General features: G+C 54.0%; 1 protein-coding gene across 9 annotated transcripts in view; it reads left to right on the top strand.

Annotated features, from left to right (window-relative positions):
* The window catches only part of SEMA4D (semaphorin 4D), a gene marked incomplete at its 3' end in the record, with an annotated part of 122,311 nt that overhangs the window by 78,020 nt on the left and 16,402 nt on the right, over positions 1-27,889 (top strand). For all 9 annotated transcript variants that reach the window (XM_082403378.1, XM_082403379.1, XM_082403371.1 and 6 more), the window contains 13 exons: positions 6,808-7,169; positions 8,560-8,705; positions 11,554-11,616; positions 13,317-13,415; positions 16,562-16,655; positions 17,231-17,344; positions 18,153-18,304; positions 19,345-19,520; positions 19,604-19,760; positions 20,759-20,981; positions 21,757-21,872; positions 27,230-27,402; positions 27,491-27,534. In XM_082403378.1, coding sequence (XP_082259504.1) covers positions 7,064-7,169; positions 8,560-8,705; positions 11,554-11,616; positions 13,317-13,415; positions 16,562-16,655; positions 17,231-17,344; positions 18,153-18,304; positions 19,345-19,520; positions 19,604-19,760; positions 20,759-20,981; positions 21,757-21,872; positions 27,230-27,402; positions 27,491-27,534 — 1,663 coding nt within the window. In that variant the 5' untranslated portion in view covers positions 6,808-7,063. The remainder of the gene's footprint in view (positions 1-6,807; positions 7,170-8,559; positions 8,706-11,553; positions 11,617-13,316; positions 13,416-16,561; positions 16,656-17,230; positions 17,345-18,152; positions 18,305-19,344; positions 19,521-19,603; positions 19,761-20,758; positions 20,982-21,756; positions 21,873-27,229; positions 27,403-27,490; positions 27,535-27,889) is intronic.

The raw sequence follows: 27,889 nt of genomic DNA, 5'->3' as shown, positions 1-27,889 counted from the left end.
CCGCCTCTGCTGAAACTCACTGGGCCCATTTGTTAGGGCAGCTCAGCCTTTCCTGGAGCTGTGAATCCATTCTAAATTTCTGTTCATTCTGGCTGTGATGTGTGCGAAACTTTCTGTCACTGGGGCCTCACCTTGGTTCTCTCCAGCTCTGGCCTTAGTCTTCTAACTGCGATGTTTGTATTTCCTCTGGTTCTGCCGGCCCTAGAAGGGACCACATCGTTGAGCATTTTCAAGCCCCTACTCATGCTATGAAGAAAATAAAGCAGGAGGAGGATGGAGGTGGCCTTGGGGCCAGGGTGCATGTGGGAAGGAGCCAGCTACCAGGAACTCCTGGGTGGGGAAGCGGGGTGGGGGGGGTCGCAGAATGTTCTGGAGAAGGGAGCGGCAAATGCAAAGACTGGGGTTGGGGGGTGATCTGTGGCGAGTGAAGGGACGGGAGGCCAGGTCCCCTTGCTGGGCACTGTCGAAGCTTCATTTTACACTAACTCCTGTTCTGCTGCTCAGGGCACTTCTGCCGCTTGGTGAATAATCCTATTTCTGCAAAAATGTATGAACCCCATGTGGCTGCATAAGCACATCTTGCTCTACCTGGTCCTTGGGACGCCTGCCTGCAGGGGCCCATGTCCCCTGCTTCTCCACCCACTGAACTGCTGTCTTCCAGGCTACAAAGAATCAAAGCATTGATTTCTTTTAAAAATTTAATTAGCTTTTATCAGAGCAATTAATGCGCATGATCTTAACTTGAAATAATTACTATACAGCTTATGAGAGAAAACAGGTGCTCCGGTCTTGTCGCTTTGTCTCTGAGACAGTGGGCTGCAACTGTTTTAGCCATTTTGGGTAATATTCCTTCAAAGTGCTTGTACAGATATTTCCTGCATTTGCTATTGTAGATCCTGTGTTACCATGGAAGGTGAGGACTGGGGTTCTCTGACATCCTCCTTCCCTCACACCTCCCCCACCCTCCCAGTGACGTTGCTCCACAGTTTTTGTTATTGGTGCCATGTCAGCATTGCTCAAAGCTGGGCCATAATAAGTATGCTTTGATCACATTTCCTTTCAAGTTTCACTTTTGCTTTCTCTGGGGTTAGTAACTGCTTCATTTTGAGTGTGTGTGCTTCATTTTTTATCTATGAATGTGTTACTAACTCATCCTCAGGCTCTGCGAGACCTGTAACCCTCATATTTCAGTGCACAAACCCACGGAAACTATGCATGATCTCCCCTGCACCCTCTGGGCCTCTGTCTCCTGCTCCCTGCACCCCTTCTCCATGGAGCACACCCTGTCTCTTGTCCCCCAGCTCTTCTTCCTTCTCAGGAAGACCAGGGAAACAGCTCCCTTGTTTTGGTGGCGTGAGTCCTTCAGTAGCTTTCTGAGAAAGGATGTAAGGGAGGTAAAAGTTCTAAGAACTTTCATGCTTGGGACATGTTTCTGTGCTACACTCAGATGATTGATAATTGGGTTTGATTTGAGAGTCTGCACGAGCAATCCTCCTTCTTTGAGACTTTAAAGGCATTGTGCTGCCTCCTAGCTGTTGGCGTGGCTCTTGAGAGGTCATTGTCTGGAGCCCGTTTTCTCTCTGGAAACTTTCAGAATCTCCCCCTTTGCCTCCCAGGGCTCTACTGCAGTCTTTCTTCATTCATTGCACTGCTGGGCTCTTCCATTCTATAAACCTGTGGGTTTTTTTATTCTGGACATTTTCTTGTTGTTATTTCTCTGATAACTCCGTGTATTCTTACGCTCTTCTGGAACTCCTGTCAGTTAGACATGGGTCTCCTGAATCCATCTTCTAGCTTTCTTCTCTTTTCTCTCCCTGTGTTTATCTCTGTCACATTGTTCAACTATTAGGAAACCTCCTCAATTTTATCTTCCAATCCTTCAGCTGAACATTTTGTTGCCTTAATCAAGACTTTAATTTCTAAGGTCGCTTTCATTTTCTCAGGTTTCTTTGTGACTTCTCCTCTCACAGGCTCCGGTTTCAGCTCTGTTTGTCCCCAACGGCAATTAATTACTAGCAGTGGTGTGCTAGTGAACACAGCCATTTATCAAACACTAAATTATGTGGACTTAAATAAATTGTATTAAAAATACAAGTGAAGGTAAACGTACTCAAAACCCACCGCTTCCTGTGCATTTTACTACTTCCTGTGCTATTACCTGCTCTTGAGGCCACGTGCCTGTTGTATCTGTGTGGTGGCAATACGGTGCCCTGGTGTGCTAGCGTGCATGTCGTCCTATCTCTGTGTTCAGTGACATCATGTTGGAAGCTTGAAAGCAGCATTTACACCCCAGGGGTCAGCATACACTACAAAGCAGGGCACCCTGCCCCCTTGGAGAGCCAGTTGTTAAGCTTTGCCAGTACACCACTGCTTTTGCTCTTCTGTTTTCTTTCTAGTTTCCCAGGTTTGTTAACATCTGCATGGGCTATCACCCTCTCCCCATTTTTATCCGTATGGGTTTATGTCCTTTTAGGGTGTCAGAATTTTACTGGGTATGAGGAGGGAGTTGAGATAAATCTCTGTGTTCTGGGCACCAGTTTCCAAAGAGGGATTCTCCCATCTCCCACATCTGGGTTCTAAGCCTGGTTACATTGTGTGTCATGGGATGTCCCAGAGGAGTGACTTGTATCAGCGACCTAAGTAGGAATTTGTTCTTGCCGTTGGATCCTTGCAAACCGTTTCCCTCCAACAGAGACCGGACTCCATGCTGATGTTTGAGGGGAAATGAAACATCCCAGTGGGCCTCACATCTGTGCCCCGCAGCCAGAAGGGCACCCCAGGCTGTGGGCAAACTGGGACAGGGCCTCACACATGCTCCTTTTGTGCTCAGGAAAGACCTCTCTGAGCTGGTGTGTTGTGGGTTTTTTTAAATGAACTTTCTATTTAAGAGCAGTTTTAGAGTCATAGTGACATTGAGCAGAAAGTACATAGAGTTTCCATATATCTTGTCCCCTCCTCCACATCAACATCTCACTCCAGAGTGGTCGAAATCCTCTGAGCTCTGCCTGTTTGCCCCTCACTCAGCTCTGACCCTGGCAGCCACTGAGCTTCTCCCTGCCCTGATTTGGAGCATTCCTAGAAACCTTACCTGTTTGGGAGCTTGGAGCAGAGAAGCTTTGGGGAGGCACTGCCAGTCACTGATCAATTATACAGAGAGAAAGTCTTCTCTGGTAAATTAATGAGACTGTGCCGTGGGATTTACGCACGTGATCTCTGGTACAGATACATTTGGAAATGTTCTGAATTGCTTTGCCAAGCAGTGGGAAGACGTCCTTGCAGATGGGCCAGGGTCCACATGTCCAGAAATGGCTGGGACAGAAAGGTGGAGGGAACATGAAACAGGAGAGGCTGGATAGAAGGTTGTGTGCTTGGGTTTAATCTGAGTGAGAAATGTTTCACGTAGGGAAATGATATGCTCTGATTTACATTAAAAACGTTATTCTGGCTGCTCCTGCTGTTTGGTAAATGTGTTACAGGGAGGTTGTATCTGTTTGGAATTGTATCTGACTGCTGGTAACAAAGATCTGAAAAAACAGTAATTTAAAGAGATTAATAGTTTATTATCAAGCCTAGAGGTAGGCAGAAGAAAGCAGTTGTAAAGTCTCCAGTATGTTGTGAGGATCCCCAGTTCTTCTGGATTTCCACTTGGCTGTTCTCAGAATGAGACTCTTATCTTCATGTTCACAAGGTGGCTGGCAGAGCTCCAGCCATCAAATTTGAGTTCCAGGCAGCAAAAGGAGGAAAGGCTGAAGACAAAAAAAAAAAAAAAATGCCAATACTAGCTGAGTCAGCCTCCTTTAGAGAGCTTTCCTGGAATTCCTACCTAATAACTTCTGTCCACAGTTCTTTGGCCAGAACTGCCACCGGGGGAGCTGGGAGACATGGTTAGCTGGCCACACTGCCGTCCTAGGTAAAATCAAGATTCTGTTAGTGAGAATGAAGGGATGTGGATGCTGGGACAGGAAGCTAGCAATCTCTACCCCAGGCGGCAAGAACGGAAGCAGGGTAAAGGGGTGGGAGGCTGTGGAGAGGTCAGGGTGGGGGATGGGTGGGGTGGGCACGGCTTCGATTAGACTGGTAGTGGCGGAAATGGACCCGGGAGCGAGCTAGGCGGGTGTCTGGTGCACCCCGAGCCAGCAGCATCATCCACGTGAATAGCTCTCGCCAGGGCCTGGGCGTCCTGCGGCTGTGTAGGATTTCTGCGGTGTATTTAGCGTTCACTGGACACTCTGGGGCTGTTTGCTGAGTGGGTCACATCGGGAACACCTCGCCTGGCCTGGGCTTCTGGAGCCACCTTGTACTTCACTTCCCTGCTAAGGGCAGGAGAGCAGAGTCCCCACCCAGGGCCCCGGCCGAGGGTGACGGTGACCCACACGGTGGGTGCCTCTAAGAGCTGGCTCTGCAGAGAGTGAGCACTCACGGCTACCCCATGAGGCAGCTCTCTCTCTTCTTCCCCTCCCGGCCTCCTCGGCCTCCTGGTGCATCCGGTGTTGTGTTTAGCATGGATCGTGCCTTTGCCACCGGGTGTCTGGGCTGGCCGTCCCCCTGGGCCCCCAGCGCAGGGCTTGGCCTGCAGCCCAGTGCCCATCCTGTAAATAGTTATGTTGGCAAACGGCCCTGCTCATCCATTCACACGTCATCTGTGGTTGCTTTTGAGCTACCATGCTGGGCTCGAGTGACTGGGACAGAGGCTCTAGGAATCAAAAAGCTGAAAATAATGCCCATCCGGCCCTTTGTCAAAAAGAGGTGCCAGTCTCCACCCAGGATGGGCCAGTCCCTGGAGGAAAAGATGGACTCAGTGTGCTCCCTGAGTCCACGGGCCAACAGGCGTGTTGGGATGGAGGGCAGATGCTGGGTGGATGGGGAGCCCCCGCCAGGCAGCCTTCGGGCTGGGAGGAGGAGGTGAAGCGTGGGTGCCTGAGCAGGGAAGGTGGGCGGGCAGGTGAGGCTTGGCCCCTGGTGTCCGGCCCTTGCCCAGCAGCTCCCCAGTGGCAAGTACTCACCGTGAAAGTCCCCCATGAGTCCTTCCTTTGTGAAGTGGAGCAGGAGTGGTAGTGGCCCATACATACACATAAAAAGTAAATAAAATAAAAATAAAAAGGCCCCAGAGCACTGTGGAGGGTGAGCCGTGCTCCCTGCTAGGCTTTGGGGGCCAGAGAAGGACACCAGGGTGTGAGAGGTGACTTCCCAGGCAGAATAGGAAGGAGCAGGGAGAGCTCCCTGGAGGCAGCGACTTAACCAGGTAAACAGGAAGCCGGACCTTCTCCCCAGACCCTCCTGGGAGGTTTGGTTTGGCCTGATGTGTCAGAGAGCAGCAGGGCAGGTGGCTGGACAGGTGCTGCCCTGTGGCAAATTGTGGGGTTCCCAGGGAGACGGAGCCGGGAGAGGACGGCTGGGGAGGGAGCAAGGGAGCTGGCTGTCCCTCGGGCGTCCTGAGGGGTGGTGGTCAGGATGCTGACGGTGGTGGTGGGGGCAGGGGAAGGTCCTAGAGAGGGAGGGCCCGGGGGTGTCAGTAGGCCTGGTAGACCTGGAGGGGGGTTGGCTTGGTGGGGGTGGAAGGAAGAGGAGGAGGTGAGGATGGCTGACTCCCAGGGCCTCCGGGGGAGGGGAGAGGGGTGTCGGGCGGCAGCCGCTTCACCGTGTTGCAGGAGAGGGTACTCAGTTGAGGAGCAGGTTGCGTGCCTGTGGATTCATTCCCTGTGGGCCCCGCAGGGCAGCACATCTGCAAAGTGCAGTGGTTCTGCTGTAGCTTAACTGTATTCCCCAGATGTGGTTGGCAAGTGTCCTGCCTCTGTTCAGGCCGACGTTTCGGTTTAACCTCTCCCTGAGAAGGCGGGGACAAGTCCATCTCGCAGTGTCACTGGGATCCTGGTGGGGCCTTGGGTCAGGGGCAGACCCTTATTGCCCCAATCCACTGATGTGGAGGAGGGCTGCCTGCAGCTCCCCGCGGGGACCCTTGCAGATGGTGCACGGGGTTGAGCAGGCGGGAGGCCGGGACTCCAGGCAGTCGTGGGGCAGCGTCAGAGCGTGGGTGCCAGGAGATCTGAGGACCCCCAGCCCCGCAGGTTCTCTGTTCAGCACAGGCCTGTTCTTTCCATGAGGTGCTTCTTCTCGGTGACAGATCAGAGCCCATGACCAGTTTCCATGACATGCAGACTTTTACGGTGAGGCTGGAGGAGCCGAGGCCATCGGGGTGGCCCTGTCCCCTGCAGGAGGTCAGCTACTCCTGCACGACCAGGACGTGCGTGCGTGCATGTGTGTGTGTCTGTATGCATGCGTGCATACGTGTGTGCTTGCACATATGCGTGTGTGTGTGTGTCTGTGTGTGTACTCTCACATTTCAGCCTCCGCACAGCTCTCCAGTCTTTAGTTCTGGCTGTCGTCCTCGATGAGCATTACAGGAATTGGGAAGCCAGAGTCTCCGAGGGAAACTGAAACCCCGGTTCCGTTCCCTACCTTCCCAGTGCGTTACCAGCTGGACGCAGCGCCCGCACAGGGAGGAAGCTGGGCGGCCAGGCAGGCACTTGTCTCCCTGGTCTGGGTCCCTGTGTCTGTCCTGCGTTCCGGGCCTACCTGAGGACCAGGAAGCCCTGACGCCTGTAACTCTGTCTGGGATGCGGTGTCTGTGTGGGGCTGTCCCCACAGGAAGCCCTCTATGTCCCCACCACTCTCTTCTCCTCAGCAGACAGAGTCCGTGGCTGGGGATGTGGTGAGAGCAGAGCCGTGGGGGGGATATTGAGCAAACAGAAAGCAGGCGTTATTACGACACATCCTGACTCGTAACCCTTCCTTTTCACTTTCTTCCAGGATTTCTTCAGAAGGCCGTGGAGAAGCACGCTGTTTAAGAACCAGGTGGCCTCTGACATTTGCAGTGGTGAGAGCAGCTCGACCTCAGCCAGCGTGCTGAGCAATGCGGGGCCTCAGGGCTGGCGCCGCCCACCAGCTCCAGGCTGTGCTGCAGGTCCTAGCCCTGCAGCTCTGAGCAGCGACCGCCCTGACACCCACCGTGGGCTCGCCTGCCCGCGGGCATTTGCTGCCGAAGTCCCCACTGCGGCCCCAGCCGATGAGGATGTGCGCCCCCGTCGGGGGGCTGCTCACCGCCCTCGCCGTGGTGTTTGGGACAGCGGTGGCGTTTGCACCCATACCTAGGATCACCTGGGAGCACAGAGGTGAGGGCAGAACCGTGTCAGGCGCTGGTGGCATCTGAAGGGAATGGCCACCCTGCTCCCTGCTCGTGGTGTTGAGATGCACGGGTGCCCTTTGCTCTGCTGGGTCTGTCCTCCTGGCACTTGCGTGTGGGCAGACGGCCTGCACCGCCGCTTCTGGGGAGATGGTCTGATAACTGGAAACACTCGCAGGGCTTGTTCTTGGCCTGCTGATTTGGCTTCTAAATCAGGGGGGGCCCTGGAAGGAAGTTTATCTTCCTTGTGCCTGGTGACGTTTGGTGCACACTGCCTGGGCACAAACCACACCAAGTAGTATCAATATTTTGAGGATATTTAATTATGTGTAGCTGAGCTTCAGGCCAATTGTTTTCATTTGCTATTTATTAGTTTCTCTTTTGTTTATTTCCTCTTTTGGGAGCTGTGTCTTAGGAACACCTCTGCTCCAGTCTTTCAGGCTCAGTGGTCCTGAGCGAGGTGTGCTTGCCGGGCTTGAGCTGTCTTGTGCAGAATTCCAGGCAGTGTGTGTGCTGGGAGAGTCTCTATCCTGTGTGTATCTTTCTTCAACAATGGAAAATTAGAAGAGCAGAAAGCGTGAACACCTAACGCTTCAATAAAATCAGAGCTTGGTGATAGATGGAAAGCCAAGTTTAAAATTGATGCTGGGATGGTCCAAAAGAAGAAATAGCTCCTTAAGAAATAGTGTCAGTACATTTATATTACTCCTAAATAGCTCACCCTTAAATTCCTCATATTCCTAAATAGCTGTTGATTCAATTACCAAATAAGTGAAAAAGTCATTTGTTTCTCTGCTTTTTAAGTTTGTGGTGGTTATCCTTGGAAAATGCTTGGGTTAAGGGGTGTAATCGCTGAAATAGATTTTTTTAAAGGCTTTGAGGTAAATGATTTTTTTCTGAATAAGAAAATGCTAAATAGTTATATTCTTTATAAACCTCATCTGTGGACGATTAAATGCACATAGACAAGAGTTTGATGGGAGGGAGAGGGAACCACAGTGGTCAGCAGTTTAAGGTGTCTGGCCTGCAGTCTCCTGGGAGGTCACAAGGTTACACTGCGAAGAGGTCACGCTGCCTGGAGGTCATGTTCCTAGGAGGTCACGCTGCCGGGTTTGGAACTCAGCTGGGCTGGAGGGAGCAGGAAGGGAAGTCAGGCCACAGCACCGGGAGAGAACAGTGGCTCTGGGGCCTCACACTTGGTGGCAGCCTCCGCCCAAAGGTGCCTGAGTTCTGGCCTCGGCTGGGGCCTGTCCACTGTGGCAGCAGACCCATGCATGGCCCTAGTGAGACAGCCGCGCACTAAAAGGGGACCAGATGCTCAGGCTGTGTCCAAGCTCAGAAATACCTAATACGGTCTCCCCCCACCCCGCCCTCCCCAGAGGTGCAGCTGGTGCAGTTTCACGAGCCGGGCATCTTCAACTACTCGGCCTTGCTGCTGAGTGAGGACAAGGACACCTTGTACGTGGGCGCCCGGGAAGCCGTGTTTGCCTTGAACGCACACAATATCTCCAAGAAGCAACATGAGGTATGGTGTGGGCTCCCCGCTCCCCTGCTGTCTGGGCCACAGACCCTTTCCAGGGCTTTCTCCTCAGATCCACACACCGGCCTGCCCCTGGGGTGTCGGGCCCGCTTTCGGCTGTGGACTCTGCTCACCCCAGTGGCCAGCCCCACGGGCGTCCTGTGCGTCTAGCGAGCAGCCTTCCTGCCCAGCAGGGCTGAGGGCCTGTCATCCTGAAGCTCCTTTCCCGCCCTGTGTCCAAGACGCCCCATCTCAGGGTGTTCCCCTGGCAGCCTCCGTCCTCCCCAGGCTGGCAGTTCACCCAGGGATCACCCTCTTTTTATCTTGGATTTTTGAACATTTTATTACGGAAAATCTCAGGCACACACAGGAGCAGAGGGAGTGATATGATGAACCCTGTACCCGTCGAGGCTCCTGCAGGCCGGGGGTTCACCCCCATCCCATCCATGTCCTCCTCCTCTGCTCCCTCTGCGAGGCTTTGTGAATCCCAAACACACGTTCTTCATCTGCACATGTTTCCCTGAGCATCTCCTAAAGGAAGGGACTCCTTTTTTCAAAATAACCAAAATATCGTTATTGCATCCCCCAAATTAATTTCATCAAATAGTGTTCAAATTTCACGGACTCCCTCATAGATGATGTTTGACTATTCAGTTTGATCAGGTTGAACTCAGGCCGTCTGTGTGGCCAGGCACTCTATCCGTCGTCGAGTCTCCATTCCTGGGAGCCGCCCTGGGTCTACGTGCTGGGAGAGCCACTCGCAGTCCTGTCCGGCCCCCAGCCTCAGTCTGGCTCCTGTGAGAGGCCGGACCCTCCACCCAGGCGGGCGTCCTCCTCCTGGCCCTTGACCGTCGCAGTCTGGAGCACGTCAAGGATTGCAGAATGGGACGTCCCGCCTCTACCTTTCCTTCTCCATCTGTGAGCTGGAATATCGTCTGTGATGGGGAAATGCCCGTTGCCAGCTATTCACATCTCCCGAGGCCAGTTCCTTTGGACATGGCAGGATCAGTGCTTGAAGTCTTTGCCTTTATTTACTAGTTTTCCAAATAATGAGTAAGTTCTCCCCAAAGGGAGACAGTGGGTTTTTGGACTGTTTTTGGTTTTTTAGTATGACCATGACTCCTGGATTTAAACGTGTTTGAAGTGCCTCAAGCCATTGTAGCCAATGCTCGGACTGTCCCCTCCTGGCCTCTGGCAGCCTCTCCTCTGCTCCTGAATCCTTAGACACCACCCTAGTGGTTGGTGTAATTTTCTGGTTCTCTGGAATCAAGCCGGCCCATGCTCACCTTGTGCCTTTTCTGCCCCAGATCTCTTATTTTTTTGTTTCATTTTGTGTTAATCTCCAGAGTCAGGCATAGTACTTAATTTCTGTTTCACATAAACGAGATTCTGGTCATCACCCTGTGAAAATAAAGTGTTTGAAACACTAGGCACTTAGAGCAGAGGGGTGCTAAGGGCCTTCCCTGCTCAGCCCCTACTCCCTGTGTTCGTTGAATCCCCTTCCTCTGGGCCTTACTCTCCTTTCCAGTAACTCGGGCTAACACTGCCTTTCAGAATCTCGTCTTGGGAACATCGTGGTTCCACCGCGTGCTTGTGCCGACCTGCAGGTGCTCAGTCAGAGCCCCCGTTGCTCTGTTAATGCCATCACTGTGGGTAACCGAGAGGCTCTAGGCTCCGTAGACGTAAAAGAGGAAAAAAAAGTGAAAGGACTACAGCCAAACTTCAGTGAAAACGCCCGTGATCAAGGGCCTGTCAGAGTTCATGTTCCCGTGTCCTTATGCATTGCCTGTGGATAATGATGAAATTGTCTACATTTTAATTTCTAAAGGAAGTTGCTATTTGAAATGGGACTTTGTTCTGCTTTCATGTGTCCTGATTAGGACTTCCATTTCTCTGAAATCACATTGCTAAGGGATTCACTTCACTGCCGTGGAGAAGCACCATGTGCTTCCTGACCTCTGAGTGCCCGACGGCCAGCTTTGATTCTCCGGGAGGAGATATATTATATTCTGGCATCAGTGCTGGAATATCACACGGGCAGATGGGGCATCTTGGGGACAGTGAGGCAGGAGCGTGGGAGCCTTCTGTGATGCCGCGCTGTTGCTGCCCTTCCTCTGGAGGGTGGGGCGCTGAGGCATCTGCCAGCCTGACTCGTCCACCTGGTGTGGAGGGAGCAGGAGTTCACATCTCAGCGGGAAGACACCTGACCTGAGGGAGCCCCGTGGCTTCATCACTTTCACCTGCTGCCGTCACATAAAATTTAAAGCATCATAACCCTGCTGTTCCACTGATAAAGTAAACGTCAAGACGTTTTACTAGACTCGAGAATCAGTTTTGAAGGGATGAGAAAACCCACTTGATGTTTGAAAATGCCTGCAGTTTAGGGACTTCCCTGGCCGTGCAGTGGTTAGGATTCTGCGCTTCCACCGCAGGGGGCGCGGGTTCGATCCCTAGTCGGGGAACTAAGATCCCACATGCCGTGCAGTGCGACCAAAAGGAAAAAAAAGAAAAGAAAATGCCTGCAGTTTATTCTTTTGATAAATAATTGAATCCTCCCCACTTTCAGTCATTTAGTTTTTGCAGGTTTCTTCAGCAAATCGCAGTCATCTGGGAGCCACCTTCCAGGCCCCCTGGCTGCAGCATGCGGATCACAGAACTTTCACGAAGCGCCGTTGCTCACGGGTCCCAGCGTCTGCTCTCTGAGCCTCGCTTTGCAGTCTGAGATGTTAATGTCCCGGGAAATACCTGTGCTCTAAACACCACCATGTGCTTTGTAAACTGCATGTTTTTTATACCAGTATCTCCTTTTAAAGGGGGAACATGCACTGAAATGGACTCTGGTTTTTCCTCACAGGCATATTGGAAGGTCTCGGAAGATAAAAAAGCAAAATGCGCGGAAAAGGGGAAATCAAAACAGGTAATTTCTTTTGCAAGCTTCAGAGCCCACCCAGGCCTGTCTTACTTGTTTGACTCTCCCGAACGCCCAGAACTCTGTGGCGCAGCCCAGGCAGGTTGCCCCGCCCTCAGGACGTCATCGCGACTCATCCTGCAGGTTACCTCCCTGTTCCCAAGTGGTGAGCCTGGGGCTCTCAGTGCAAGTGCCAGACACACTAGGCTTTAGAAAAGTACTTTAAAGTTTATCCGAATTGAATTTATTCAAATGGCCTGAAACTTTGACTACAGAAAAGGATGTCTGGTGCCTGCTGGCCTGAAGGTGTACGGTGCAGGGTTCCTGCCCTCCCTGAGCCCCAGTGGCCTGGAGGGGTTTCTGGATTGTTGGCGGCATCTGTGCCTTGAGATTCTGCTCCTTCTCTAGGAGATACTGGGCATCTCAGTGTGGTGGCCATCCGGGAAGCGCTGGGCTGAGTGTCCCATCTCCCTCCAGAGCTCTGGGTTATGGCTGCCACCCACTTGGGCCGCCCTGCCCCTAACTGGTGCTGGGCCGATGTCGGAATCTTGGAGTATAAGCACCCCATCTTCCTTGGTAGTTGGTTAAGACAGCTGAGTTATAGTCAATTTCTGTAGTCGTTGGCTAATTTCAAAGCAATTAAAATTAAAAAACAAAAACAGAAAAAATTTTCTGGCTAAACTTTTTTAGCAAAGTACGAAACACTTTCACCAAAGTCACTAAATCCGCAATGAGGGAAAATGCAGGCATCGCAGTGTAATAACAGGTGTCGCAGGGAGTTGTCTTAGAGCTAAATTAGAACAGGCACTTTGGCCGGCCCCATGTGGAGGCCATACAGCGGACAAGGGTCCCTCCCAGTTCTTTCAGGGACGATGAATTACTTCCAACCAGCTTCAAAACAATTACGGCAAAAAAAAAAAAAAACCTTTCCCGAGTGGAGATAATTTCAGATGCTAGCACATATAATCCAAGTACATTTCAGCCTAAAATAGTGGGTGGGTTCTTCAGTGGCATCTGGTTTTCCTGCGGGGCCTTTCTGATGTGGAGCGGGGCTCGGCGCCCCTCATTAGTCCTGCCTCTCCCCTGAGCTAGGCGGGCCGGACACACCCCTCTCCTGAGAAGCACTGCTTCCAGTTGCACACACTGGGGCGTCGAGGGTGGGGTCCCCCAGAGATAGGGAGGGTGGAGGGAACTCTGCACAGCACACACCCCCTCGGGCCTGCCAACACAATGAATGGTTTGTGTGTTCAGTGAGAAGTAAATGCGTGTTTCCCTGTGCCGGGTGTCCAGTAAGGTTTGAGGTCAGCTTTCATTGCTTTTTGGCTGATACATCTTTGCTGAGTATAAATCAGTGACTGAGGTGAAATCTGTTTGGCACTTGACAGCGGCCTGTGGGCTCTGCAGAGACAGAAGCACTCCGGCCAGCTGCAGATGTAGGTTTGTGCAGGGGTGGAGCCGGGTCTCCTGCTCCCACCGTGCCAGGCAGGGCGGGGCTGGCCTGTGCAGACGGATGGCACCTGAGGCCCGAGGTGGAAGGGTGGCAGTGAATTCACCGTCGGGTTGGTCATCAGTGAGCCGTGAGGAGCTGCTGTCGGGCGTGTGCTTGGCTGGTTCATGCTGTAAAGCCAGCAGGCTGGACAGTTGGGATGGCGGAGGGCGTCCGGTGGAACCTGCGCGGTGGCTGACCCGTGCGTTTCTCTTCCTTGTAGACAGAATGCCTTAACTACATCCGAGTGCTGCAGCCCCTCAGCGCCAGTGCCCTTTACGTGTGCGGGACCAACGCGTTCCAGCCAGCCTGTGACCACCTGGTAAGGCCGCGCAGGTCCCCTGGTCAGCCGTTAAAGCAGCGTGGGGCTCGAGGCAGCGGCCAGTGGTCTCCACTCTGCAGTCTGGGAGGATTTTCTCCTGCCAGCTGTGTGGGGATGGGGGTGGCCCATGGCTCCTCAGAAGGCCTCCGCCCACTCCCCGGCCTCCTCTAAGCCTTCCTGTCTGTAAACCACCATGACTGAGGGCATGACCGGGTGCAGGACTTACAGGACCGCTGGCCCATAGTGCAGAGCTGGCAGTGGGGGGGACCTTCTGGGAAGGCCAGTGTTGACAGAGAGGAAGCATCAATGTGCCCTGATCCAGCATCTTGCCTGTTTCTCCTTGTCACGTTTTGTATTTTGTGAGGGAGCCCTGGCTATGACATGGGCCCTGGTCAAGTGGAAAACTCAGGACTTCTGCTCTTGGATCCCTTGTTCTTGGTTCATATATGTTACGGACTAAATGTTTGTGTCTCCCCAAAATCCATATGTTGAAGCCCTAATTCTCCAAATGTGATGGTATTTGGAGATGCAGCCCGTGAGGAGGTAATTAAGGTTAAACGAGGTCATGAAGGTGGGGTCCTGATAGGATGATGGCCTTATAAGAAGAGGAAGAGACACCAGAGCTCTCGAGCTCTCTCCCTCTGTCATGTGAGGTCACAGCAAGAAAGTGGCTGTCCGCAAGCCAAGAAGAGGTTCCTCACCGGGAACCAGCCGTGCTGACACCCTGATCTCGGGCTTCCAGCCCCCAGAACCATGAGGCAGGAACATGTGTGGTTGCAGCTCCCCCAACCCCTGTCTGTGGTCGTCATGGCAGCCCGGGCTCACTAGGACGGTGTCTGCTGCTCTGGTCTTGGGCCACCACCTTCAGTGTTGGCTGTTGGGGTACAAGTTGCCCACTGATAGGCAGTTCTGGAATTCTTCCCTCTGAGGAGTGACAACACAATGCCAGTTTGCTGAGCAGTTTTAGAAGCAGGACCCATGTCTCCGTCACCTGCGTCATGTCCTTGACTCTCCTTGAGCCTTGTCAGTTGTCAGTAGGGTCCTTTGGAGAGGGCCCCCCACTCTTACACCGCCCTCCCACCACTCCTGATTCCCTTGCTGACGGGGAGCCGGAAGGAGAGAGCGGATTAGATAGCAGCATCTCTCTGGGAGATACTCTTTTTTTTCAGATAATCTGATGAGCCATTTATAACAACCACAAAGAGGGAGGAGTGTTTTAAATGCACTTGAGGATCGATAACGAAGCACATTTTCTAGTGTTTGTCCCTATTTAGTGAGTAACTGTCAAGTGTGAAGTATGCTAAAGTGGCAAGCTTAGTTTGCTTCAACCCTAAATTCATTGGAATTAAAAAAATGTTTTCCAAGCTTGAGTCGGAGATACATGACAGGACAAAGTATGGGCGAAGTAAGGACCTGCTTCAAAAACCTTGTATCTGCACACAGACCCCTGGGGTGGGGTCCATACATAGGGTGGGTCTGCCGGGCTGTCTGTGTCCACAGACTCTGGCGGCAGAGGTTGGGATCCGGGTAGGGGGTGCGTATACGTGTTGAGATCTTCAGTCCTCATAGACAGACTTAGTTTCTTTTTCCTTAGGTCACATTAGTCATATTAGAAACATTTTGCACGTGAAGGGATTTCCTGGCTAAACTCTAGTTAGAAGCTTAAGGTATGGAATTGAAACTTAAATTCCATAGATATGTCAGTTGTTGAGGTAAGGGAATCATATGTTTCATTTAAATCTAGACCTATATTTTTTCCCAATATTTAAAAAAAATTTCAAGCCGACAGAAAAGGTGATCACACACATGTGTTCTAACCACACAGATTGCATGGTTGGGAGCATCGTATGTGTGCACAGGTATGAGCACGCCTATGACCCCTAAATGCTGTCACATGCCTCAGAATAATGACATTTTCCTACAATAATGCCGGGTTTGTCATTATATCTAAGGAGATACACAATAATTTTCTAATGTCATCTAACCTCCAGTCCCTGTTCAGATTTCCCCAAACATCCTCTTGAAATGCAATCAGTGAATCACATCAAGTGGGGTGCACTGTCACCCCAGTTCACACCTCCTTAACCTAAGAGGTGAAAAGTCTGTATATTGTTTCCACCAGCCTGTTAGAAATGTAACTGCATCTTTCCCACGCCCCTGAGCCCTCTCTGCTCTGTCTGTGACGTGTTTCCCTCGCTCTGACAGACAGCAGGGCTACTCATCCACCCGTCGCAGTCTGGGTGTCCATCTTCTTAAGCTTCGCCAGGCTTTCAGGTGGAAAATGGTACCGCACTTTCATTGCCTTGTGCTTCCTGGGTTGCCGGCAGCTCAGGCATCCTTTCTTGTCTGTGCTGCCGGATGGGTTTCTTCTTCTCTAACTTGCTGTGCTTTGACCGTTTTCCTCCTGGAAATGCTTTATTACTCATTTGTACAAGCTTCTTGTATATTCAGGGATGGAAATGCCTCATCTGTCATTTTGCAGGCATTTCCCCCACTTTGTCACTGTCGATCTCTGTCTCATTCTTCTGTGGACAACCGCTTCCCAGTGCTTTGTGTACTGGATCTGTCCATTTTTTCCCTTACTTGGCTTTGGGCTGTCTTGTCAGGTGAGGAGAGATTATCCCAAGACTGAAATTGTCACCCATACTTTCTGTTAGTGCAGCACGGTTCCGTTTTTAATATTTAAATCATCGATCCACCTGGAGTGTGTTTCGATGGGTGGAATGAGGTGGAGATTCTGCTCCTTTTTTCCTGTTATCTGTTTATTGGATAGCCTGGTCCCCCGCTGCTTTGAAGGCATCTTTGTTGATATTAAAGTTCTGCACGTGGCCTTCCAGTTCCTTCCGGAGCACATCCTGTGTTTGGTTCGCCCTGGCTGTTCTACGACCCGAGAGCCATCGGCATTGCCGTCTCCGTCCTATAGGAGAGTCAACTGAGGCTCCAAGATCTGGAGGCGCTCTCGAGGGTGTCAGAGGGTGCCAAGGCACCAGCGTCCAGACCTGGGACCAGGTGGTAGACTGTGCATGTGCTCTCTCCTCTGTTCCCCCAGAAGAGTGAGTCTGTAAATTAAATGGTCCCACAAAGATATATTATGACTACAGAAGTTCAGACATTTTATGGTGCTCTTTCTCTTCATTGAATTATAGAACTTAACATCCTTTAAATTTCTGGGCAAAAATGAAGATGGCAAAGGAAGGTGTCCCTTCGACCCAGCACAAAGCTACACGTCCGTCATGGTTGGTGAGTCCTGCTCTCAGAGTCTGTCCCTGGCTTAGCTCTGCTGGACCCCCAGGAGGTCCCGTTCCTCCTCCTCCACAGTGGTCTCCCTCTGCTTCGTTCCCATATTCAGTATCCTCACAGAAGGTACGGGAGCCTCTCCACAGACCCGCTGATATAAGCTTTTGAATTCTGTCATTTGTGCAGATTATCTGGATCACTCGGTCACATTGAGTTAATGCTCCCGTTTGAGGGACGTTTGTGACTGAGCCACGACCTGCCTTGGAACGGCCTTGTACACCCAAGGCGAGCAGGCCAGGAGCCTTGTGTGCACCCACTGTTGTGTTTGTTATTTTACTGGATGCAGGAGTTACTTGCGTGTGTTACTCATTGCCCCTAACAGTTTAACATGGAGCCTAAAATTACCCATGTCAAAGAAACAAAACAGAAGACTCAGGAAGCAGAAACATGCTCCCAGAAGCAGGGCGATAGTCTCTCCGTTTCCTGGGAGGACTTGTGTTAGCTTGGGAGGAGAATGTGGTGCTGAGCGTCTGTCCCCGGCACTAGTGTTGATTCCCTTTTCCTCTTTCCGCCTGAAGATGGAGAGCTTTATTCTGGGACGTCGTATAACTTTTTGGGAAGCGAACCCATCATCTCCCGAAATTCTTCCCACAGTCCTCTGAGAACGGAGTATGCGATTCCTTGGCTTAACGGTAAGAAGCAGGTGGCGTCATGGAAGGTGTGTTTCTGCTCGGGGTGGCTTCCTCGCCGGCAGAGCCCTCACTCGAGTTCTCCTTTTGCCGGCTCCCAGCCTCACAGGAGGGCATCTGCGGCTCACCCTCCTGTGTCCCGGGGCTCATGTCAGCCCCGGTGCAGTAGGGATGCTTCTGGAACTGCTGGGGGCTCCACAGCCAGCATCCACGGGCTTCTTTGCTTTCTTCTCTGCTAAGAGAGCGCTGTTTCAAGCCTGCCTTTACCCCTTCTTGAAAACGGATCTGGGAGGCTCAGGACGGCGAGCTCAGGCTCGTTACATCAGCATGTGATATTATACCATTATCTCTGGACAGCATGTGTCCATGTTGGATTCACGGTCCAGATGGCTCACAGATGCTCACAGGGGACTTTTCTCGTGGGCATCGGCCAGCCAGCCAGAGCCTTGGGGCACCTGGATCTGGTGGTCAGCAGTTTGTCTCTTTAGGCACGTGCTGTTTAAACTGGCAAATGCGTATCTTCCAGTGGGTCTCCGGGCTATGGTGGGATCTAGCTCCCTGGGGCCCCTAGTTGGGGGCCTCCCAACTGCCAGGCCCAGCCCTCAGTTGTTGGGCTGGACCAGGAGGCTGTGCTTCAGAACCCCCATCTCGGGCATCTCCTTAGGCCAAGGAGGGCAAGATGGGCACCGTCATCATTCCTGGGCCCTGGCGTTTGTTTGGGGTATGGCATGGGCACCCTCCCACGTCCTCGATAAGGGGTGCCCGGGCCCTCGGTGTGCACAGGCATAACCAGAGCGTCTGTTCCCTGCAGAGCCCAGCTTCGTGTTTGCTGACGTGATAGGAGAGAGCCCGGAGGGCGGGGACGGCGAGGACGACAAGGTCTACTTCTTCTTCACGGAGGTGTCTGTGGAGTACGAGTTCATCTTCAAGCTGATGATCCCACGGGTAGCGAGGGTCTGCAAGGTGAGCCCCTACCCCCCTTCTCTCCCTGGTCCCAGCCCTCGGCGAGGGCATGTCGCCCAGGCGCCACACTTCCTCCGAGATGTCCATTTCCTGACCACTTTATTCTTCCACGCCACAGATGTCAGTGTGGACGGGCCGAGGGCTCGGGCCTTTGTCCTCCCTGCGGGCCTCCCTGGAGACCGCAGGAGCACCCGCCCCGCGTGTGACGATGCCTGTCCTCAGGGCTCTGCTCTTAACACACCTCCCTCAAACCTCCCCCAGTTTATAAGGAGTTAGTTTCTCTGTACTGTGTTAACCAAATTCTGTTGGAATTGGGGTTTTTCCATTCCAACGTAGAGATGGGGAGGGGTGCGTTTTCATTGTGTCCAGAATAAGTAAGGATACGTCGATTTCATGTTCTTCTGCATCCAGTTGTAAGAGTTTCAGTATTTCTCTCCAGACCAAGTCATGTCAGGGGTGTTTCACGATTGCTGCTTGGTGGTCAGTTCGCTAAAAAGTGTTTCGGAGAACCTGGCAGGACCAGAGCACCTCAGCAGATAACTTGGGGGCTGGAAGGAAGTGAAGATTTGATCTCCCACAAGGAGCGCCTTTCGGGGGAGACCACGCTTACACACATTGGCCTGAGACAGATTGGGGAGCCTGTGCATCCACCAGCCCCTGGCTCTGCCAGTCACTCACGGACGGGTCGTGAGTCTGGAGATGCACATGAGCCAAAGGGCCAAAGCAGTGAACATGTGCAAGGATGGCGGGGGTCTGCTGCATGACACAGAGTGTGGGCAGAGTCGAACAGTTGTTCTAGCTGCAGTTGGGAGACCGCTCGTCGAGAGGGTTTTGTTGGTTTGGTTTTGTGCTTCAATCGATGACCCGAGCTGGCGTGAAAGGAGTTGCCGGCGTCACTAGCGGTCTGCAGCCTGCTTTCCTTTTCAGCCTTGGCTTCCTTTCATTCAGGCAGAGCTGCTCTGGGCCCAAGTACATCACTTATCACCTGCTCACGGGGGGAGTCTGCCCTCCTCCTACCACGCGTGTCTTTGGGGTTACAGGGGGACCAGGGCGGCCTGAGGACCTTACAGAAGAAGTGGACCTCCTTCCTGAAGGCCAGGCTGATCTGCTCCCGGCCGGACAGCAACCTCGTCTTCAACGTGCTGCGAGACGTCTTTGTCCTCAGGTCTCCCAGCCTGAAGGAGCCCATGTTCTATGGGGTCTTCACCCCACAGCTGTGAGTGCCCGGGGGGGGTGGGTCGGGGGTGTTTTCGCTGCGCTCCCCGCTTCACAGCAGTCACGCCGCCCCCTCCTCCCCAGGAACAACGTGGGGCTCTCGGCCGTGTGCGCCTACAACCTGTCCACAGCCGAGGCGGTGTTCTCCCGTGGGAAGTACATGCAGAGCGCCACGGTGGAGCAGTCCCACACCAAGTGGGTGCGCTACAACGGGGCCGTGCCCACACCGCGGCCCGGGGCGGTAAGTGGACCGGGCTCTCCCCGCGGGGAGCGGGCGTCCACCCGGCGCTGGGAAGGGCCGTGGGCACGCTCTCCTTTTCCTGGCTTCTTCTCCTCGGTGTGTTGTGTAACAGCTGTTCCTACAAACTGCCCGAACAGGAAAGCTCTTCTGGCTGGCACCAGCTGTTCTGTGGGACTAACATTGCGTAATAGAATTAGAGCTTTTTCGTTTTCTGTTTCTTGCAGAGAAACACACGATTTCTTGGCAAAGGGACGAGCGATACTCTCCATTCGTTAATATGAGTCACACTTTATTTTCTCCTAAAAGTAGTGAATTTTATGTAGAAATGAGTGTGGGTGTCTAGGCCGATGCGGCTGCATCCATTTACTATGTGACTGGTGAGCTGGGCCGTGTGCATGGCCCGTGGGTGGGGCTGTGACCTGGGAGAGTGGCCTGGTGCTTGGAGCTCACTCCCCCAGGATGGTCCCCCTCTCTGGGGTACGCCTCTGCTAACACAGGTCATTTCCTTTCACGCGTATCTTTAAGCAAAAGGTGTTCACCTGTGGTCGTGAATTTTGGTTTACGCACATCAAGAACTAGGACAGAAAAAAGGATCCTTTGTGCTCTTGACCTTTATGCTATTTATATTTAGAATTGGACTATTTTTAGCCATTTTTCGAGGCTTCTCTTCTGGGAGAGCTATGGAATGATAAGTGTGTATTTTGCAATTTCAAAAGTGTGATATGCTTTTTTCATTTATGAATGGATGAAAATTACTTCATTGACTATGTATCATGAGACACAGTTGTGTCTTGTGGACAAAAGGACAGTTGCATTTCCTCCCTGCTTTGTAACTGTGCCTTCAGATTCCTGGGGAAAGGTCACCTCAGTGTTTCCATTTTTTCAAGAAATGCACCGTGTAGTCCTAAGTTCTTCACCTCGGGGAAGCCCCCCCTCCTGTACGGAGCGCGTGCCGTGTGCCCGTGCACCCCGCGGTAACGGGTGGTCTGCTCCTGCAGTGCATCAACTGGGAGGCGCGTGCCGCCAGCTTCTCCAGCTCCCTCAACCTACCAGACAAGACTCTGCAGTTTGTCAAAGACCACCCTCTGATGGATGACTCCGTGACCCCGATAGACAACAGGCCCCGGCTGATCAAGAGTGACGTGAACTACACACAGATCGTGGTGGACAGGACCCGGGCCCTGGATGGGACGGTCCATGACGTCATGTTTGTCAGCACAGGTGGGTCCCGGGCCCTGGGTAAGAACATGGGTGAGTCCAGCGAATTTCTGCTGCCCGGAGCCAGCATCTCCCCCAGGTGCCTGAGTGGTTTGTTAGAGCGTGGAAGGGTTTCTGAGAAGTCACCACGCCTGGATGGCTTCAGATCTCTGTGACCATCAGAACACCTGGGGCACTGGTTAAAAATGCGAGTCCTGGCCCAGATCTAGAAATTCAGGTGTGGTAGGTCTGGGCGGTGCAAAGGGAGGCTGGTGAGAGCCGGCACACGGGCACGTCCTGCCTCCCTGCCTGACACCTGTCCTGACCTGCCGTGGGAGACACACCTTTCCTGGTGGTCCGTAGACTCCGACACAAGTCTTCTGGAATGGTCTTGGCAGCCAGGCACAGCAGCAGCTGGCGGGCTCTGTGGTCGCTCTGAGTGCTGCCCAGCTGCCAGCCTCCCCTGCCTGGGGCTCCTGGCACGAGGATGGCACCCTCAGAGTCCAGTGCAGCCCAAGAACCATGTCACGTTTGTTTGGAGGACACGGTGTCGACTACTCTGATGTCAACAAAGGGCTGTTTATTTTTCGGATAAAAATGGGATAACCCATGTCAGTCCAGTTGTTTATTTTGCCGATGGCTTTTCCTTCTCCGTGTCTAATGCAAAAGCGTCATCTGTTTCTAAGCCTCCTACTGGGGGAAGGAGTGGGAGGCAGAAGGGTGACCGCTGGCTGCGTGGCTGACAGTGCCAGCACCGCCCTCTCCTCCTGGGGAGTAACCTGCAGCTTTGACCTTGCAGACCGGGGTGCCCTGCACAAAGCCATCAGCCTTGAGAACGACGTCCACATCATCGAGGAGACACAGCTCTTCCAGGACTTCGAGCCTGTCCAGACCCTGCTGCTGTCCTCCAAGAAGGTAAAGTGACTGGGTGGCCGGCTGGATGGCCCCGCGTCTCGGTGACCACAGGCTGGGCCGGGCTGGGCCGGGCTGGGCCAGGCAGGCCCCGTCGTCCATCTGGCCTAGAGGAGCCGACCTTCAGGCTCTTATAGAAAGTCCTTCCATGAGCTGTGGGGTATGGGGTGGAGGGAAGGCAAACTGTGTACTAAAAGTTGCAGAACCTCACTGAGTTGTTGGGACCAACGTACGATGCCGTCGGGGGGCTCAATGGCCTGTGAAAACACTTCTGGTGCCGGAACTCGGTGAGGGTGAGACCCAGTCAGCGGGAACTCGGTGAGGTTGAGACCCAGTCAGCGGGAACTCGGTGAGGTTGAGACCCAGTCAGCGGGAACTCGGTGAGGGTGAGACCCAGCCAGCGGGTGTGCCCTCCGTGCAGCTTCCTCGTCTGCACAGAAAAGCGTCCTCTGAGTAACGGTGCGCCGTGTCTGTAAAGCCCCGTTTCATGGGGCGCTGTCTCTTTCACCAGGGCCAGCCCGCTTTGTCTGTAAAGGGCCAAGAGTGAATGTTTGAGGCTCTGATGCCCGTGCTCTTGTAGTTTGAGAGCAGCCGTGGGCAGTCCGGAAGCAAGTGAGCCCTGTTATGTTCTCCCAAAGCCTTATTTACGGGCACTGAGCTTTGCAATTTGTGGAATTTTCATATGTCACAAAATATTATTCTTTTGATTTTTCTTCAACCGTTTGAAAATGTGAGACCTGCTGTTAGTTGATGGGCTGTATAGAAACAGCCAGCGGGCTGGATTTGCCCTGTGGTCCACAGGCTGTCCCCTGCTGTACATCCAAAGTGGCCTTTGGGAAGCGTGCCACCTGGTTTACAGCCGGGGTGGAGAGTGAAGAGCGGAGTGCAGGCCGGGCACCGGGTGACCTCGTCCACATCCTGGCTCCAGGTGCATGACTGTGAGTCCCGCCTCGGCTTCCTCATCTACACCGTGAGGGACGGCCGACCCTGGGACTGTCCCAGCCCTGCCCTGTGACTCCCCATGCCGTGACCCCTGTGCTGACAGGCTCTGGTCAGCATCAGAAATTGGTAGCCTGGCCACGCATCGAATTCCCCTCCACTGCAGGCCCACCCATCTTGTGGCCTCTCCCACCTGCACCCTGTTTGTAAAGCCTTGCTTGGGAGCACCAAGCCAGGCTGTCCTTGCTTCGTATGGCGTCGCCCTGTTGCTGAGGTTTTCCCTTTTGACCCATGACACGCCTGGGCCACCCTCTCTTCACGCTGGAAAGAGCTTGTTCCTCCAGCCCCTCAGAACATCCTCCCTGCCCTGGCTCCGGGTTGGGGCCTCCACCCGGCCCGTGGGGCCCAGGCTCACTCCTCCCTGGGCTGTGGGCAGTAGGAAGGGGCTCCCGATAGCCAGGCGAGAAAGAGAAGAAGGTGACCTCTCGGTCAGGCGTGTATTTGCAAACTCCACACACGGTCTTTCGTCCTCTCCCCGTCATCATGAGCTTCAGGAGTTGGATCTGGTTTTCAGACTCCTGTAGCAGGGTCACTTCCCCTCTTGGCCGCCTCAGTGTGTGTTTTCTCGCTCCAGTTCTAAAAGGGAAGGAAGACGAAATAGCCTAATGGGGTTAGGCTACCAGACATCTGTACCTCTCGGGTGGGTGCTTTTGGCCCCCTTTCCCCTGGGCCCACCTGCATCGTTGTTGAAACAAGGAAGCCCGGGAGCCCTTCTGGCCACTGCCACGTTGCTCAGGTGCTTCAGCCAGGCTGGGGCAAGCACCCTCAAAGCCTCCAAATGGTCAAGTACTCATCAGAACCAAGGCCGGGCCCCCAGTGCAGACACGTGGTGAGAACAGGGCTCGGCTCTGCTCCACGACACCATTCACAGACCCAGCTGGCCCTGCCATCCTGAACCCAAGTCTTCCAGGGCATGTGGGTGCTGATCCCATGGGAGGGATGGGGGAAGGAGAAGGGAGGGAGGGGGCAGGACCCCCTGTGGGAGGTCTGACGGGTCAGTCCTGTGCTCACCTGCCTGAGGTCAGGATTGGTCATGTGGCCGGGGGCGAGCCGTGCAGGGAGCCTGGCACCCCAGGGAGGGAACTGCCTGTTCCCACAGGAGCCCCCACTGCGCTGGGATGTGGTTCAGGTGCCCATGGGGTCCCACACCTTCTCCTGGGCTAGTGGGCTCAGGGTGGCTTCAGAATGCTGTCCGTGCCGCCGTGGCAGCAGGAAGCGGCTGTTCGGGGTAAAAAGACACCCGCTCCCCGCTCCCCATTCCCCACCAGCAGCCTCTTCTGGGTCGATCATGCCTGGCTCTCATTGCAGAAAACTGACGAGCAGCTGCCACAGGGCTGGGGGAGCACAGGAGGGGCTGCCAGGGAGGGGAGTCCCTTGTCACTACCTGCTCTCCCCTGACAAGTGCATTTGTTTTTTGTTTTTATTGTGGTAAGTGTACATCATATAAATTGTACCACTTTAATTATTTCTGAGTGTACACTTTAGCACCATTAAGTACCTTCACATAGTGCAACCCTCATCCCCATCCATCTCCAGAACTTCTTCATCTTACAAAACTGAAACCCCAAACCCATTAAACACTGACTCCCCCCTTCCTCCCATTCCCCAGCCCCTGGCACCCACCATTCTCCTTCCCGTCTGTGTGTGTTTGACTACTCTAAGAACCTCGTGTTGATATAAGTGGAATTCTACAACATTTGTCCTTTTGTGACTAGCTTATTTCACTCAGCATAATGTCTTCAAGGTTCATCCGTGTTGTAGCAGCTGTTCATCCATGGTCATCCTTCCTTTTCAGGGCTGAGTAGTATTCCATCCCACGCGTCCACCACATCTGGTTTATCCACCCACTGGTGGACACTCGGGTTGCCTCTCCCCCTGCTGCATGAATAGCCGTGTTCTCCAGTCTCTTGTGCGTACATGGCAGGCGTGCTCTGGGCCCATGGAGCAGGCTGAGTGTGGTTTTCCCGGGGACACTCTTTGATGGTGAGGTGCCACCTGTACAGCAAAGGTGGGAGCTCCTCCAGCTCTGGCCATGTCCACCCACAATCACCCACCTGTGTACACAGAGACTGAGATGTGACTGAGAGACCCCGGTGCTGCGGCCGAAGGCACAGTCACCCAGAGGGTGGGGACCCGCAAGGGGCCAGCAGGAGGGCACCTGGGCACGTGCGCGCTCAGCAGATCTCACAGGTGCCGGGTGGTACCCGGCCGGCTTGTTTTCTCTCACAGAAGAGTTGGGGTGAATAGTACAGGGGTCCTGCGGCCCTTCCCCAGCACGCCTGTCTAACCGAGGAGGTCCGCTGGCACAGCGCCTGCACTCACCTCCACACGCCCAATCCCCGCGTTCCCACGACCTGCGTTTTGACTCCAGGGCCCCCCGTGGCCTCCCTCGGTGTCTGTCTGACGGCTCCCCTCTGCCCTTATCTTGGTGACCTTCACACATCTGGAGAGAACTGATCGGCGTTTTGTGGACGCCCCTCGGTTTGGGCATATCTGATGTTTTCTCGTGTTGAAGTTGGGGTTGAGCGTTTGGGGAGATGACCACTGTCTCGGGGACATGGATTCAATGACTTCTCAGAGTTACTCGGTTTCTCCTTCCACGTTGTCCCCACACCCTGTGGTCAGTGGGTCCGGTCCACCTGGGGGGCAGGGAGCTAAGCCCCAGCTCCTGGAAGGAGGAGTTGAAGAGTTTGGGGGCCGTGTTCAGCCCCCGCGGCAGCTGACACTTATTTGTGGGTGACCTTGAGGCCACACACACACCCCGCTGCCTCTCGCCCACTGACTTGCACGTCCACCCATGGGCCTTGCCTGCAGCGCTTGCTGCCGTGGGATCTCAAGCCACTTTTCTGTTCCCTTCCCGTCCACATTCGCTGGAATCGGTGAGGCCCTGCCCTGTTGGGGAGCGAGGGCTGGAGGCTGGGCTGAGCAGGCTGTGGCACAAGGAGGATGCAGCTGCCTGCAGGGGTCACGTGGGGCTCCGCAGGCCACCTGCTCCGCTCTCCGTGAGTGTCCGAGCCCTCACCAGGGCCCCTCCGTAGGACCCCACTGAAGTTGCCCACTTGGCCGGTCTCCCCAGGAAATTTTTCCTCACCTCTGAGCCACGCGATCCCAACTGTGATATGGGGTGTCGTCCTGATTCCTTCTTAGGAATATGGGCTCACCTGGCCTCATCTGCCCAGCTCTCTGCCGACACGGCCAGGCCGGCACTGGGCCTGACTCTCTCTACCACCTGTCATCACAGTTTGACTCCGTTGCACAGGGGACTGCCCTCTCTCGGCTGTGCTCACACACGGGTGGGTCTGTGACCCCTGGGCCTTCAAGGCGTCACAGGCCAGGAGATCTGGGGTAACGCCAGGGCCTTTGCACTCCAGCCAGACTCTGAAATTAATTCAGAACATGTCCTCAGAGGATAGAGGCTGTGTTTAAAATACTAAGCTCTGTGTAAACGTGGGAATCTTTTGACATTAACCAACGGCCTTCCTAGAAGGTCAAGGTGAGACAGAGGCTCAACAGCAAAGGAGAGGGAAAATGCCGTATCTGAATCGCCAGCCCTAGGTCTGCTGCTGGGCTTCAGGTGGACTCCGTGGGGGAGCCCTCGTTCTAGCTGAGTTCCGTGAGAAAATCAGCCTGCCCCAACCGCCCGTGCGCCCGGCTCCCTGCCAGTGCTGCGGGCGCTGGCGGCATCAGCCTGAGGGTGGAGACGTCCCAGGCCCAGCATTCCAGAACACGGAGTAGCCTGCTTTGCTCTCTGCTTCAGAGTGTGGCTGTCCGTTTCCCCAGCCGCGTTCATTTCTCGTAAACGTAGATGCGTGGGAAACGAATGCCTCCTCTCTTGTTTAACTCTGTTTACTAGAGCTCTGTTCACTCTCCACCTGTGTTCACTGCGGCCCCGCTGGATTCACACACTGACACGGGCGTCTGTGTGCTGGTGCTCACGTGTTGCAGGCACGAGATGGGCTTTGGAGGCTGTGCCCTTTGGCCTCTGGTCTAGTGAGGCTGGGAGGGCAGTCGGGAGTGTCAAGCTAGTGGGTCTTCTTGCACACAGAGGGGGCAGAGGAGGTGCAGAGATGCACTGCTGGCGGGTAGGATGAGGATGGGTGCTCGGACGGGGGAGGGGAGGGATTTGGACCAAGGCCCAGCACTCTCTGAGTTAGCCCGTGGATTCCGCCCGAAATCCACCCGTCTGTCACGACGCTGCAGTGCAGATTTGTCTTGGATCTAACCTGGCCTCGTTCCACTTCCGCCTCCAGAAGCTCGGGACGATGCTTTGTCATCACTCCCCATGAGCTAGAGAAGCACCTGGCACGTGGAGGGCTGCCCCCACCCAGTGCCCACCGTTCTCATCTGTTTCACACCCACAGGGCAGAAGGTTTGTCTATGCCGGTTCTAACTCGGGCGTGGTGCAGGCCCCCGTGGCCTTCTGCGGAAAACACGGCACCTGCGAGGACTGCGTGCTGGCCCGGGATCCCTACTGCGCCTGGAGCCCGGCCGCGGCCGCCTGCATCGTCCTGCACCAGACCGACGGCCCCAGCAGGTACCGGCCCCACTGCATGCAGGCGCTCCGCCCAGCCCCCTGGCGTCAAGCGCACGCACTGTGTAACCTGTGCCCGGTTGTCTTGCAGGGGTTTGATTCAGGAGATGAGCGGGGATGCGTCCGCTTGCCCCGGTAAGTTGCTCGTCCTCGCTGCCTTCTCTTCAGGGACGGCAGCCATTCACGTAACCATTTCATGATGCTTTGCTGGTGTGGCATTTCGTACGTTTTGTTTTTCTTTCTCGGAACAGAGGTCAAGTAATCTCGTGGCAGACCCCGTGATGTTTCTCTGTCCCTTCTATCACAGAACAGGATGTTGAAGCCACGCAGAGTGTATTTGTTTACTGGAAGGCGCTCTCCATCCCAATCTGTGACGTCTGCTCTTGAGATGCATCCTCTCTCTTCTGCTTAGCTTGGGGCGCGTTAAACAAAACCTACCCCTCTTGTGAACAGGAGGGAGGAACTCATGAGAGATTAGTCCCCGTTCCCC

This window comes from Balaenoptera borealis (assembly GCF_965194805.1).
Source record: "Balaenoptera borealis genome assembly, chromosome: 8".
NCBI lineage: Eukaryota > Metazoa > Chordata > Mammalia > Artiodactyla > Balaenopteridae > Balaenoptera > Balaenoptera borealis.
The sequence above is the reverse complement of the archived record's forward strand: the minus strand, read 5'-3'. Positions and strand labels throughout refer to the sequence as shown.